A 16775-nucleotide genomic window follows, 5' to 3' on the forward strand; every position below is an offset into this window, starting at 1 on the left:
GTCAAAAACAAAAGCTGGAAGAGCACTTTAGACTTTTATGCCTACCCTAGACAAGGGCAAATGGGATTCCTGTGCCGAGCCCTATACCTAGAGAACCCTGGGCCTTGCTTCTCATGGAACAAGGAATGTGTAGGACCAGGGAATATGCCTATCTAGAGCTCATACCTTAGACCATGCTCTGGGTTCTTGGGAACCCAGAATTCTTGCCTAAATGGCTTGGAGCTTACACACAGGGTTGTACAGACTTCTTCATAAGGTCTGTTCTCCTGAGTACCAATTGTCCTTCTGGTATGTACACTTTTATGCCTGAAAATTGGTCAGTACACTACTATTTATGTGCTATGTGTGAGGCACAATGTGAAAAGAACCTGGATGTGCAGACTAAAGCATCTATGCATGTGTGCAAGAAGTCCCTTTTTGCTATTGGACAGAATCAGAAGTAGGTCTGAAAGAGAGCCCTGGCTGCAGGCCAGTGAGTGGTGGTTCTGCTCATGCTGCCAAAGGTCTGCTGTGGAACTCCCAGGAATCTCAGAATTCTATATTTATTTGAACTCAGTCTTCCAGGTTAGGAGGTTAGAATACAATAGTTTTAAAGCCTGATTTATAATATTAAAATATTTAGGCTTGTGAACTGAGGTCTCTGTTAGTACTGTTGCCCCTTTTGCACAACTCTTAGGGGTAAATCCATAAAGAAGATTGAGAAGGAACAGTCAAAGAAGCTGGAAGAATGCAAGAGAGATCGATGTCATAGAAACCAAGGAAAGAGTGTTTCCAAAGGAATTAACTATTTAGTAGCAGCAAATACTCTCTAGGAGTTGTGTAAGATGGTCTAAAAAGGTTTCTTTGGACTTGGCACTATGAAGCTAGTGGTGACTTCAATGAAAATAATTTCAGTAGAGCATGAGGAAGACATCCAGGTTATATGGGACTGGGGAATAAGCAGAAAGAAATTGGAGTTCCCATCATGGCTCAGTGGTTAACAAATCTGACTAGCATCCATAAGGACACAGGTTTGATCCCTGGCTTCGCTCAATGGGTTAAGGATTTGGTGTTGCTTTGAGCTTTGGTGTAGGTTGCAAACGCAGCTCAGATCCTGCATTGCTGTGGCTGTGACTGTGGCTGGTAGCTACAGCTCCAATTCATCCCCTAGCCTGGAATCTCCATATGCCACGGGTGTGACCCGCAAAAAAAAAAAAAAAAAAGAAAGAAATTATAGAAAGCAAGCATATAGAAAGCAAGAGAAGTCTTTCAACAACTACATCTTGAAGAGGAAAAAGTAGGTAGAAGTTAATGGAGACTTGGATTTAAGGGAGGAGTTTTTAATGATAAGAATTTATCATACTGAATGTTAATATTAAAGTGCCAACAGAAGGGAGAGATTGAAAACATATGTGAGAAAGGGAGAAAATAATAGTGTAAGTTATTTGAGGGGCCAGGACAGAAGAACTCCAGGGCATAAGAAGAATTAATACTAGTCGTAAAGAAGGATGCTTCTTTCATCAGTGAAAGAAGAAAGTATTCATGTGGATGCACATAATCCTACAGGATTAGTGATATTATATTGAAATCATTTCAACTTATTTTAGTCCCTATGAATCTAGATGGAATATCACAAAGAATGAGCTACCATGTTTTCAGAGAGTAGAGAAAGACTGAAATGGCCATAGTGATTGGAACAGAGACGACTACTCAGGGATGGATTAAAGAAGGGCTGCTACATAGTTTGGATAGGACAGTTGATATTTAAGATCAGCTATTCATTTATTTACAGTGACGCCAATTTACAAGGCTATGAGATTTTCTTTAAAAGTACTACCAGCACTATAGATATGGCTTCACCAGAGAGTAGAGTTTCACTAGGAGAATGAGACAGAAGGGTAGCAAGGCAAGAGAGTCATGGAATCTAAGCTGGATAAAAAAGAGAGGAGGAAACAGACACACAGAAAGTTCAGGGATCGCTGGCCTGGAGGGCTTGATAAAATCAAAGAATTGTATTTAACTAAGGGACATGATAAAAAGAAGAAATTACACTAAGTGTGGAAGGATGCGGGTTCTCATTTCAGAAGACGTCATAAAAACAGTTACTGTTTGTTATACTTGAACAACATGGGTTTGAACTGCGAGGGTTCACTTACAGGCCAGTAAATACTGTAGTATTTACAATGTTCTGTGGTTGGTTGACTCCACAGATGTGGAGTGGTGGATATGGAGGAACTGTGTATATGAAGGGCCAACTGTAAGTTACGTGAATTTTCTTCTGCACAAGAGTCATTGCCCCATATCCCATGTTGTTCAAGGGTCAACTATTTATTAGGACTAGGATAAAATGCAAATGAAAAAAAAATCAAATTCTAATAAAGATCTAATGTCATTATTTTTAGAATCAAAATGTAGTTCTAAAAATCCATCCCTCTTTTCTAAGGAATGTAATCAAATCAAATTGAGAGTAGTATCTCTAAGTCAAGAGACATGAAAATATTAAATTCAGAAAACTGAATAGTTCACATTTTTCCTACTAGTGTCTAGTTGAGATATAGACATTTATGGACACCCATCAAATAATTCAATTTTAAAAATAGATGAAATGGCATTATTAAAAAGTTATTGATAAAAAGGAAAAAAGAGAGATGAATAAAAGTAACTGAGGGCCAAAGTAAGGCCTCTGAGTATACTCTCAGGAGCTAGTTTTAAACTGACCTAGTATAAACTATAATCACTGGGGCTACCCTGCAGCCATCTTTCAATGAACTCTGTCAATTAACCACTCTAGCTTGTCTTAAAGTGATATTTTGGTGATTTGCTAGTTCTTTAATTTTATTTTTTTATTTTTAAACATTTGTATTATTTTTTTAAAATATAGTTGATTTCCAATGCTGTGTCAATTTCGCTGTGCGGAAATTCTTTTTTTTACATTGTTAGTTCTTTAATTTTAGATTGAAAAGAAATCTCCTCAAAGTGTTTACTGGAGTAGGAGAATTTTATCACCCTTTCCTCCTCGAAATAACTGAAGAAAATGTTTTCTCCCAGCCACCACTCAACCCCCATAAGGATGTTCTACAATGTGTTTTGACATTAGAATGTAAGAATCAGTCTGAGTATTTTATTTTTTCTAGTTTCTACCCTATATAAATTATATAAGAATATATATGTAACATATATAATTGATGACAATTCTTTATATTGAATCTGTTATTCTTTTTTAAAAAAACTAGATGTTTCTGTATACTCAGAGATACTTTACAACTCATAGTATGCAGCATGATGGCAACTCTGAGTGTATCAAAGCGTATCTGAGGGCTTGGAAATGAAAAAGGAAAGTCTAACACACCACATTTAATCTTTTCAGTTCAAAATCATAGGCTAGATGAAAACAAAGATCAAAATATGAAACCCAGAGATCCAGACATGACACATCTTGAATGTAGGCTGCTGCATTATTTTTCTAAGTCAAAATTTTAAGAAAAGATTTATCTTCATTCTAGCTTAAATACCAAAAGCATTAACATCATGTCAAAGAAAACAGTTTAAAAACCTGGTGCTAATACAAGTTTAAAAGATTACAAAACTGGCTAATAGGCTAATCTACCATTTCCCTTAAGTAGTAGTATTTGTTGTTTCACTTTATATATCATTTCATTTTGAGACAGAAACTCACTACTATCTTTCATTTCTCTTGCTTAGGCTCACATGCCTAAGAGTGTGTGCGTGTATATGTGCACGTGTGTGTGTGTGTGTGTGTTTGTGTGTGTGTATAAATGTGGTACACACGGAGTAGTATACAGTAGAAAAGAACAATGGAGAAAAAAAGATGGGCATTTATTTCATGAAGTGAAATATACCATATACATTTTTAGCACATGAGAACATGCCTTTGCTCATTAAAATCAGCTTTGACTGAAAGAAAAGGCTTGTAATGCTTACCCACAAACTTTTGTGGAGTGGAGCTTTTACGTTTTCCCATATTCCCTGTGAGCTTCTCTATGACAGCAGGTCTCTCAAAAGGCACCAGAGAAATATTGTTGTCCATGATAGGCTCTTGTTCCTTACAATCTTCCATAGGAGGTACTATATAAAATCAGATGAAAAAAATGGAATCTGAAAATTTCTTCAACATTTAAAAAGGTATAGAGCTGGATTTGCCGTCACAATATATTATACACACATAAGCAAGTGTGCTTGAATAATAGCAGGGAGAAAGAATAACCTCTAGTGTTAAAATACACTCTCTAATTTTGCTTTCTCTCTCTCTGTTTCACTCACACACACACACACACACACATGCAGAGGATTTGTTTTCATCCAAGTCTCTCTCAGATCAATGGCATAAACCGTTGCCACTATTGGTGGCCAACGTGTTCTTCTTGTTTCTCATCTTATTCCTCTGAAAGTGTTTTTAACATCAGTTAAAATCAATACTACTTTAAGACTGCACTATTCTCAAGGCTTTGGGAGTTTATTTTTCTAAAACAATTTAAGTAAGTCAACTTGTTTTGGAGAAAAGCTTAGACAGACACACATAAGAGCAGCACAATATTTAACCAGTTTTTTTTTTTTTTTTTTTCACCTATGTATTTTCCTGCAGCAGATTTTCTATTTGGTGAGCTGATTGAGCTGTTAGCCCTACTGGCAGTAACTACATACCTGCACAAAGCAGCTTTCATGATGGAGATCCAATTCTGAACATGTCCATGCATAGTTAACAGTGACAGCTTTATGATTGTAATTTATTTTAAAAAGAGCTCTTCAGCAGGATAAAAGAATCCATTTCCAAATTGGCATATTTGCTCACAAAACTACTGCTCTAATTCATCTGACGGAAACTCTGCAGTGCTGCTCTCTCTTCATCATATTTGTCTAAGCCACTCTGGGCTAATATATTGGCTCATAGATATTAACATTTATGGTGTAGACAGAGAACTTGTAAAAGTTGTTTTCGAATACAAATACGTCAAAGGACATTAAAGATAGAGTAACATCAGAGAGAGATAAGTTGTTTAAAACCAATGTTCACAGGAAAGACCCTAACTTATTATTTCTTGGTTACTGTTGCTTTCTCCAATTGTACTTGTGCCAGCACTGTTTGGAAACCTAAAAGTTTCCTATCTTTGGATATCTTTACTTATTCATCATGCACTGTAAAATGATTTAATCTGCTACTTTCGTTTGTAAAGGAATAGCCTCACTGTGTGAAACACAATGCATTATCCTCTCTTCATAAGGGCAGACACTAAAAGTGAGAAAGCAAGAGATGAAAGTTAAGAAAATCCAGTGTACAATTCAGGTGACCTATTTAATAACCAATGCAAGTTGCTGATTTTGAAGAAATGAAAAAAGGCATCAGAAAAATGTATTCTTAAAACAGCCATTGTTAAAGAAATTGACATTCAGTCTCACTCTTGGGTTAACCCAGTATAGCCTGGTGAATGGGCCGGAAAAATTCTATCTTCAATCTCTATTTTAATGACAAGGGATTCTTCAATTATCAGATGTTAATTTGGAGAAAAATTCCAAGATGAGACTTAGAAACAAAGAAGCACTTAAGTCATTTGCTGTACTGATATAGTAAATGATGTTTTCAAGTGTAAAAATGATGTCCCCAGATATTACATAAAACATCATGTCCTCTCTTAGCAAAAGCAAAAATAAGAAAAAAATACTTAAAAATAAAAGCAAAGGAAGAATGACCACAGAATTCAAATAAAAGGGGGCCAGGACAATGGAATAGGTGTGGTGATTTGGTGGGAGTTATGTAATTAGATACACCTCACTGTCAAAATCGTAACTTTTGTTTTAGGTGTTGAATTCACAGGCACCATATAATTAAACAATAACTATATAACTAAAAAACAGGCCATTAATGGCCCGAAGATGAAAATATGTCATGAACCAAGATCTGAAATGAAAGCAGGAAAGAAAAAAAAAGTTTGTTGTAAATTTTGCTAAAAAACAGCAAAACTGGTTAACAGGGTTTGCCCCCAAATTGAATATACTAATTAGTTTTGAAATGAGTAGTCTAAAACTTGGCAGTTTTGCTCCAAGTCTCACCTTAAATTTTCATATTTGCACACATTTAACACTCAAAACGAAACCTGGGTGTGGGAACTGTCCCACACCACATCCACCTCAATTCAGATGATTTGTCCCAAGTTCAATGAAGCTCATGTGAACTGAAAACAATGACTTTGGCAGAGCTGTGGTCTAACTTCTACTTCACAACAGTCCTTCACATATCAAGTATTAGTTTTGTTCCTACCATACTGGCAATAATAATAACAACAGACTTACCCTACATGCTAAGTCCTGTTTTCAGGCTCTCCATTTGATAATTTATTTAATGCTTTTTCAACCCCGCACTGGGATAAGTACAATTACCATCCCCATTTTACAGAGGGGGAAATAAAGACCCAAAGATGTAAAGGAATTTTCTCAGTGTTTATATCTAGTTAGCGGGTAATATATGAGTAGAACCCAGGTGGTCTGGCTCCAGAGTCTGGGCCCTTAGCCACTATGCTGTACTATTCATTGCAGACATAATTTTAATGTTGAATTTGTATAAACAAATTTGAAATATTTTTTAAGGTCTGCCATTGAGAAAGATCTGATCCATTTTTTATATTATGGAACTAATCTGACTTATTTGCTTTCACGGATCTGGGTACAACTCATCAGAGTATTTCTGGATATATATTGCTTGAAACACAAAACAAGTTTTCTAGTTAATAATACATTAATCACATAGTGAGATATCCAGTCTAGCTAAGAAAATACCAATATGCAACTTCACTTGTTAGAACAAACTTTATAACCAAATACCTTCCTTGACCCTGATTTTAGAAAGTTATAATTGGGACAAAAGTGTTCTTGCATTATGTCATTATCTCATCACATTGATAAAACACAAAGATAGAACCATATGTGTTCCCAACTTAGCTGTTTTGCCAAACAATGTGCTCAAATTTAAATTCCAAGAAGATATAGTCTGAGGGACCTAGATTACATCTTATGTCCACCCTGCTAACACCCCCACTCCCACCCGCCAGAAGAGGGCAGGAAATCTACACTGGCAGTCCTGTCCCCATGGCTTCATGCAAGGGGAGACAGCTCAGTAAAGGAAAATGGAAGTCTTATTAACTACAGGAGGAGGAAGGTATGCACAGAAAGCAAAAAAAAAAAAAAAAAAAAAAGATTCTATTTTGTCACAAATTTTCTCCATGTTGTAGAATTAAAAGGAACTTTTCATTTATCTTAATTACATTCTCGACATTGGACAGAGCCAACCCTTGGTTTGGCTTCCATGAAATCACTCTTCATTTTCCCATCCTCTGGTCTTACTCACTCAGCTTCATTGCACTTTGTTTCCTTCCTTGTGTGTTCTTGGCCTTCTAGATATCTCACTCTATACTTACCCATGTAACCTTATAAAAGCTGGTACTTCAGACTACTACCTATATGATGATGGCTCCCACATCTTTATTTCCTACCCAGACCTCTTTCAAGAGCTCGAGAGCTATATTTTTAATTTCCTTCCAGATAGTTTCATTTGATTGTCTCTCACTGGTACCTAAAATATAATCTATTCAAAAACTGAAATTTCCCTTCCCAAACTCTCTTATTTTCCTAACTTCCATCTCAGTGAATGACACTACAATCTACTTGGACAAATCCCAGATTTTTTTTCCTTTCACCCAGTTTCCTGCGCCTACTCCTCCCTATCCCCTCTCCATATATATATATATATATATATATATATGTATATATATATGTATATGCATGAAGGTACCAAGAGTCTCAGATTTTACATCTATAGTTCCTCTCAATTATCTAATTTTTCAGCATATTGCTGGCTACTAAGTCCAACTTAACCAGTCGGGAGACTGTTGGAACAGTCTTTACTTGGCCCCGACTTACTTTTCTGATATATCTCCCACATTCCTAGCAATAAAATGTAAATGTGATAATATTTTTTAAGGTACAAAACTTTTTGCTTAGCACAACAGACCCTTGACGCCCTGTTCACTGCCTCTAGCTCTAGGCTGTATCGCTTCCAATTTTTCTTGCCTTTACCAACTGGGGTCTAACAGACATAACTATTTGTAGGTCCTTAACCCACCATGCTCTTCTAGACTTCTATTCTCACATGGCTGTTCTCTCCCCATGAAACACCCTTTTCCACTTATTTAGCTGGTTACCTGGTCTTTCAAAACGTCACTCAAACTTATCTTTTCCTAGAAATTCCTCTTGGACACCCACTGTGATTTAGACCTCTGTCCTCTGTGCCCCTATCATGCTTATCACTCAGTACTATAACTGCTGGTTTACTGGTTTATTTCTTCCAATAGTTGGCAAGTGACCTTATGATACAGTCTGCGTTTTATCTGGCTTTGTGTCTCTAGTACCTTTTATGTTGTGAGGCAAACGTAATATTCAATGTCTTAATATAGGAAATGTTGTCACTCATTGGAAATAGGTTGGGGAAGCTTACTAGGAAGTTTACACGTTTCCAACTATGTCCTCATCCCTGTAATAAGGAAATTCCTTTACCAAATAATTCAAAACATAAAACCTAAGGCCATATATCCTTGTTTTAAAGTTGACTGTCTTTCTAGTTCACACTTTCATTTTTGTCTTCAGGCAAGGAGGAAAGCTAATTGCATACTTTGCCTTTTAAAGCTTTTTCTTCAAGCTGAGAAGACGTGAACAATGAGCATAAAACAACTTTCAAATACGATAATGTGTCATAAAGCTCAATTCATTGTTATCTATATTTCCAAAACTACAAGTCATTAATTTCCTCTCTCTCCATCAAATTTGAGGACTTTTGATTCTGACTTCTAAATATATCTTCAGTGTTTTATCCTTTTCTTCTGCTGCTCCTCTTCCTCTCTTCCTTGTCATCCTCCCTTTCTGTCTCTCCTCACACTCCAGTCAGACATCTATCCTCTATTCTACATGGATGACATTCTTCTCTCAAAGATACAGATTTGATTACCCCAATTTCAAACATAGGATTAGCATAAAGAGCTCTATCTTTGCATCACAACCTACCACTTCAGCATTTCCTACCACTCCTTTAAGTCCAATGGTGTTCAACCTCCAGGAACTTGTTAATGTTATTTGATACCTCCGAGTCTTAGCCTACAGCAACTTTTCTGCCTGGAATGTATACTCTCTGTGAATCTGTCCAATCTATGCAATTTTTCTCATTCTCATGTATGGATCAAACATTTCATTCAAGAAGCTTTCCTTGACTTATCTAGCCAGAGTTAGGTCACTTCTGAATCTGTGCTTCTGGAGAAGTGTACAGGTACCTTTATTAGAGCATCTGCTTCATTTTATTTATCATTTACGTATTTCCTACCAGACTAAAATATAAGAACAAAATTATGTTCATTTATCTTCAAATTCCCAGAATATCCCTTGGAGCTTGGTACAGAGCAAGCCCTTGATAAATGTTTCCTTAATGAAGCAAAAGAAAACCTCTTTTACTTCAGAAACCTTCTCATGAGAAGGAGCCAACATGGGGAAGAACATGTTTTGTGAAAGAAAGTCTAGGAAATATAACAATGTCAGACATGAAGAAAAGAATAGTAATTAATTTCAAAGTGCTAACGGGCAACCACAGTGATGGCAACCTCAATACCTACCACTAAAAGAAAAGACAAAAAAAATAAGATGTAACCAGATAGTAAGGGAGGGATGGGTATAAACATGAATTTCACGTGGTTCTGTCAAAAACAAGACACATGCCAAGCAACGTATATGAGACAAGGTAAATGATGAAGTCTAGTAGCATTTCATCAGTAATGTTTCTCTTATGGCATTTATCAACTTCTACCCCATTCAGTCAATTCCCCATTAAGCATTTTAACAAAAGGAAACAGAGACTAAAGATAATCCCAAATTATTATTACAACATACTTAGAAAAAGTACGGCATGAAGTAGCCTGATATGTTGAAGAACAGATATTTGGGTCTATAAAATGATATCAAAACCTGCTCCCCCCCCCATGTATGCACGCACTCCATCTTGGCTTTGCCCCCTGCTCCACCCAGTACGAGTGTCTTTCCCACTTTCCTCACTCCAGTTTCAGAGCCATTTTAAAGGCCTATGCCTATCAGGAGCTACACAATCTGAGAAGTAAGGGTTGATGCAGAGGCTGCAGTTATTTAGAAGTCTTTTCCGGAGTTCCCGTCGTGGCGCAGTGGTTAACGAATCCGACTAGGAACCATGAGGTTGCGGGTTCGGTCCCTGCCCTTGCTCAGTGGGTTAACGATCCGGCGTTGCCGTGAGCTGTGGTGTAGGTTGCAGACGTGGCTCGGATCCCGCGTTGCTGTGGCTCTGGCGTAGGCCGGTGGCTACAGCTCCGATTCAACCCCTAGCCTGGGAACCTCCATATGCCGCGGGAGCGGCCCAAGAAATAGCAACAATAACAACAACAACAACCAAAAAGACAAAAGACAAAAAAAAAAAAAAAAAAAGTCTTTTCCCCCCAAAATTCACCAGTTTAAATTTTTTTTTTTTTTGGTCACCACTTATTCTATAGCTGGTTCATCTCTCAACAGATGTGACTATAATTATTAATGCATACCTTACTTCCCTATAATAATATAAAGTCTTTGGGGAGAGATTCTGTTTCTTACCTGCATGTGTTTGCAACACAGTTTCATAAATGTGAATGGAAAAATTAGTTACTAAAATTAGTAATCCAATCAAATGTCAAAATTGCAATGAGAGAACATTATATGGAAAAACTAGTACTAGTGCTATAAGGTGTCTTTGGAAAACTTTGGCATGCCCCAAGGCCCAATCAGCTACCTTAAGCTACCTCTAAAATTATAAATGAAACCTCAAATGCCTAAGTTAATCTTAGTAAGTTAACTTTATAGGGGATGCAATATTTATTATTTCTTACTATTTAATGCCCTGAAATAGTAAAAAGAACTATTTATTCTGTTTTTATTGCACATCCAAACACATTTAATTTTCACACCAAGCCTATAAGTGACACACTCAGACACGACATGGCCAGACTAGGGATGCTGGACACCTAGATCTACCACTTTGGCCTTGATGCCCTGGGTCCTGTTCTCCTGTCATAATCCCCGGAAATGCAAGTCTGCAATACCAAATTTACAAAGACTTAAAACACAGGTTTTAAAAAATGTTAATAATATAAAAAATGGACTCACAATAATGACAGAATTAAATCTGGTTCTTTAGGTTATATAAACTATCCTTAATTCAAAGACATGCTTCAATTATTCAGGATAATAAAATAAATAATTTAAATTTAAAAAATTCCCAATCAAAAAGTAATCATTAGCTGTCCAATAAACACAGTTTCATAGCAAGTACTGTATAAAAAAACAAATCCTAACAAATAATCCTTGAGCTGTCTATAAATACAAAATAGATACTTATATTTTAAAAGCAACTATAGTTTTCCCCAGCTGTACAGTTTAACACTGGCCAAATCATTTTCAAATGAAAGATATAAATATATCAATATTTTAACATTTTTGTATGAACCTGTATGAATAAAAAAATCAATCAGTATAAAAATATAATTAGTAGGACTAAACAGATACTCTAAATCTAAAGAATTAAAATTCATAGTTCTCCTTTGAAGGCTGATTTACTAACATTATTTTTCAGTTACAGAGAATTATTAATCGATAAACCTTAGGGACTGCTTTCCTACCTGTTATTGTGTATTGTGGAGGTTAGGATGTTTTGTTTGGGTTTTGATTTTTGTGGAGGAAAGTGGTGCCTAATTTTGGTCTAGATTACTCCCCATGCTTGCAAAAAGCAAAATCAGTAACTTCCAAGATAAATCATAAGACAGACTGGGAACATTTTCGATTATATCACTGATCACTTACCTAAGAGAAATGAAAATACACAAATAACCAAGTACTTCTTTTAGAAAACCTATAGACTTCTGTGAAAATATCTCAAACTATTTGGTGCAGCCAATGAAAAAGAAAAGTAAACAATACCTTACTTTTTGTGTATTCAAGGCCAGCTGCCATTATGATGTTAATTCAAACACAGGCTATCAGAAAATAATTTGGATGTATCATAAAAACCCAATATAGTTTGTTTGCAAAGTGTCCCAAAGTTCAACTCACTTCAAGTGCTTATTAAAAAGATAATCCCATACGAAGCGAACATGATCTAAAATTGCTTTAAAACAGAGAGAGATTTTTACCTTCATGCTGAAGGGTAGAGAGAACTAGTTAACCCATAAAAAAAATGTGAAAGCAGTAGAGAGGAGAATGAAAGCTGTGAATGCAATTGCTACCCACCATGGTGACTCATGACCTGCCCGGCAGCCTCCATGCTGACATTCTGGAGATAGTTGTGGCAGCGTTCCTTGTGCTCCTCCAGTGAACTACGCTGCTTGTAGCTTCGTCCACAGTAGTTGCACTTGTGAGGTTTACCCACTGTGAAGAGAAGGCAAGATCAGTGTGCTGTCAAGCCTCATCTGAAGCAAAATTAACAGCTAACTTTTGATAGTCTGGGGGAAGCACTTATATGCTTTTCAGACTTAAATCTCTTCCTCCTCTGTACTCTGATTTTGGCGATTAAAGATAGTAAATTTCTACCAAGATTAAAAGACAGCAAGAAAAGGCAGATCGTACCTTTGGTGATGGGGGAAATACTGAATCAAAATCATGCTCTGACTGTATCCTAGATCATGAGAGCCTGATGATCAATCTTCAAATTATCTGACTCTTAACACTAACATAATTTTCTCAGCTTTGATTTGTTCAAAAGACAAATCAGGAGTGTCCTATATACATCATAAGAATTATTTTTATTTATTGGGGGGTGGTGGTAAGAAGAGAATTTTACTGAAGGAAACTAAAATGCAACAACCCAAAATGTGAACATTTAATGAAAAGATTATTCATGGGTACCAAGAAGACTAAAAAGAATTCAAGTCATGAGAAAAAGTACAGATAAAAGCAGAGAGTTTCTCTTTTCTTTCCACCATGGTAGTAACTATTCACACATGAAAAACGTTGCAGCAAAGTCTATTCTCTTACATCAGCACTGTTCTTATGTTACCAAGAATTAACCTACTGCATGCTTTGAGTCAGAATTATTAACAGTAACTGCTGAAGCCCTAACATATTTAGTTAAATAATGACAGTGATACTTAATTACATATTTCACATTTAGGAAATTAATTCTTTTCTAATATGCCAGAGAACTATATCTCAGCATGCCTGGTAAAATACTCCAACACTCGCACTAAAAAAAAAAAAAAAAAGCTTAAAAAATTTAGAAGGAAAAAAAAACACATTTAGGGAAAGAACTGTGTTTTCACGTATAACTATTGACAAGGATATCATAGAGCACTTTGATTCTTGGTTTTGAATGGATACAGAAAACCATAAAACACCAGGTGGTCTGTTGCCCTCAGTAAAGCACAGTGTGAATCAGGTCAGCTGCTCTAATTTGACTCCCTTAGGAATCATTCCCTTTTACCCAGAGGACAAATAGACAACTCTTTTTCATGGTCAAAGATAGCATCCCTAACTCTAGTCCCCTTACAAACCCATGCTATGATGCTGATCATAACAGAACTGAAAAGCTTTAACAAGGCAAGGTATTCATGGCTGTATAAAAATTTCACTATATTGATTTCAAACAAAGAAACAAACCTTTAGACTGTATTTGAGGTGTATATAAACTCAATTCAGTTATTTCATAATCATAATTTTTTGTAAACTGTCTTAAAAAACAAGTTTCCCTAACACCATACACTAAAATAAACTCAAAATGGATTAAGACCTAAATATGAGACCAGATACTCTAAAACTCAAAGGAAAACATAGGCCGAACACTTTCTGACATACACCACAGCAATATCTTCTCAGATCCACCTCCTAGAGTAATGGTAATAAAAACAAAAATAAACAAATGGGACCTAATTAAACTTAAAAGTTTTTGCATAGCAAAGAAAACCCTAAACAAAATGAAAAGACAGCCCATGGAATGGGTGAAAATATTTGTAAATGAAGCAAAAATCATGGAATTAATCTCCAAAATAAACACCTCCTGTAGCTCAATACCAAAAAAACAAACAACCCCATCAAAAATTGGGAAGATCTAAACAGACAATTCTCCAAAGAAGACATACAAATGGCCAAAAAAGACATTAAAAGATGTTCAACATCACTAATTATTAGAGAAGTGCAAATTAAAACTACTATAAGTTACCACCATACACCAGCCAGAATGGCCATCATCAAAAAGTCTACAAATAAATGCTGGAGAGATGTTCATTTGTGCTGGATATTAGATTCCAGTTATAAGTGATATCATATGGTATTTGTCCTTGTCTTTCTGGCTCATTTCACTCAGTATGAGATTCTCTAGTTCCATCCATGTTGCTGCAAATGGCATTATGTCATTCTTTTTTTATGGCTGAGTAGTATTCCATTGTGTGTATATGCCACATCTTCCGAATCCACTGCCTGATGGGAGAGGGAGTGGGAGGGATCGGGAGCTTGGGCTTATCAGACACAACTTAGAATAGATTTACAAGGAGATCCTGCTGAATAGCATTGAGAACTTTGTCTAGATACTCATGTTGCAACAGAACAAAGGATGGGGAAAAAATGTAATTGTAATGTATACATGTAAGGATAACTTGATCCCCTTGCTGTACAGTGGGGAAAAAAAAAAAAAGCTGGAGAGGGTGTGGAGAAAAGGGAACCCTATTATACTGCTGGTTAGAAATGAAAATTGGTGCAACCACTATGGAAAATCGTATGGAGATTCCTCAGAAAACTAAAAATAGAATTATCATTTGATTCAGCAATCCCACTCCTAGGCATCTATCCAGAAAAAACCATGACTCAAAAAGATACATGTACCCCAACATTCATTGCAGCACTATATACAATAGCCAAAACATGGAAGCAAACTAAATGTCCATCAACAGAAGAGTGGATAAAGATGTGGTACATTTATACAATGGAATATACTCAGTCATAAAAAGGAAATGAAATAATGGCATTTGCAACACCATGGATGGACTTAGAAATTACCATGCCAAGTGAAGTTAGACAGTGAGACAAACATCACATGCTATCACTTATGTGTGGACTCTAAAAAAAGGATATAATGAACTTTACAAAACAGAAACTGACTCACAGATTTTGAAAAATTTATGGTTACCAAACAAGACAGGCTATAGCGGGAGGCATGGGCTGGGGGTTTGGGATAGAAATGCTATAAAATTGGGTTGTGATGATCATTGCATAACTAGAAATGTAACACAATTCATTGAGTTTTCTTTTAAAAAAAGACATACCATCACAGGAGCTAAGGGTTATCGCTCACAATCTTTATAAAAATGTTTACATTTGGCAAGAAAGTAATTATTATAAGTTAGTGTTCCAATTCAAGTTTCTAACATGGAATTACATAGACGTAATTACTGTAAGTCTATCTTCCGTATACCTACTTTAAAATTTTGTTTCTAGAAATAGAAGAAAAGTCTATTAAGTGGAAATTTTTCTGTGACATTGAATTAATGCTATTTTGGAAACTGTTTTCCTGTTGCTTTTTATTTTGTTTTGTTTTTCTATTGAGAGATGAAAAGTTTCTTGTGCATTCTGGCAATTAAAATTTCCCTATGAATAAAGTAAGAAGACTTGCCCCAATGCAAAAAAAAAAAAAAAAAAAAAAAAAAAAAAAAGGTGTCTAAGGCTGGATTAGTCATTTCTAAAAATACTAGGAAAAAGTAACTTCTATTTTTTAGAACAAGAATTTCTGGGAAGTAAAAACCCAGGTAACTGTATATTGTGAAAACTCTTATAGTGCTGTGTGAGAGCATTAAAAAAATATGAGAATAGTTTTAGTCAAAAACGCCAGTATAAATAACAACTAGATTTACATGTAACTGCATTCTAAGACATGGGGCTACATATTACAAAAGCCTTGCTGAATCTGCTCTAAACAAGTGTATTAGGCAATTAATACTTATTAAGTGTGTGCACTCTAGTTAATAGCCCACTATAAACTAGTTCCCTCATTATGGTCCTTCTCTTTTTAAGTCCTGTTGTATTGGGTCCTGTGATACCTATGTTATACTGTGAACATATCCTCCCATATTTTTGTCTCCTCATTTCTCTAAGCATCTTGACACCTTTTCAACTTAATTAAAACATAATTCCCTTCGGCTCCCTTTGACTCGCAACACTCTATAAAGTCCCAACTCACCAGGTAAGGAATAAGACAGTATACTTTGTAGTCCCCTCATTTTAGAAGTCTACCCAGTCTGCTTTACTGCAGCTTCTCCCATTTTGTCATCTATTGCTTAAAAACATCACTCTTTCCTCTTCATCCTATCCTTGTTCTTGGTGAGTACAACAGATATTTTAGTAAATTGCTCTAAATTTCCCTAAATCTTCACCTGCATTCCATTCCAGCAATCCACACACTGGGCAATGTGCTGAACTTTGATATCTCATGTATCTCTCTCATATTCAAGAAATCTGCTCTGGAAATGCTCTACCTTATCCTTCTACATCTCTCATTTAATACTTATTTATTAAACACCTACTGTGTACCAACACTGGGATGAGGCTGGAACATAAAGTAGGGAGCAAATTCTCCCTATTCTGCCTGTTCTCCTGTATCTGTCAGGTGAGGAAGACAAACATTTAACAAATGCATAAGCTGTACATTACAAATTGTGGTAGTTTCTACAGAGCTAAAAAATGGTAAGCCAGTACAACACAGGGGCCCCAAT

At 36.0% G+C, this 16775-nt stretch overlaps 1 protein-coding gene across 42 annotated transcripts in view; it reads right to left on the bottom strand.

Annotated features, from left to right (window-relative positions):
- The window catches only part of IKZF2 (IKAROS family zinc finger 2), a 165344-nt gene that overhangs the window by 10030 nt on the left and 138539 nt on the right, over positions 1-16775 (bottom strand). For all 42 annotated transcript variants that reach the window (XM_021076006.1, XM_021075992.1, XM_021075976.1 and 39 more), the window contains 2 exons: positions 12310-12447; positions 3922-4065 (listed from right to left, as the gene is read on the bottom strand). In XM_021076006.1, the coding sequence (XP_020931665.1) occupies positions 3922-4065; positions 12310-12447 (282 nt within the window). The remainder of the gene's footprint in view (positions 1-3921; positions 4066-12309; positions 12448-16775) is intronic.

This window comes from Sus scrofa, chromosome 15 (assembly GCF_000003025.6).
Source record: "Sus scrofa isolate TJ Tabasco breed Duroc chromosome 15, Sscrofa11.1, whole genome shotgun sequence".
Lineage (NCBI taxonomy): Eukaryota > Metazoa > Chordata > Mammalia > Artiodactyla > Suidae > Sus > Sus scrofa.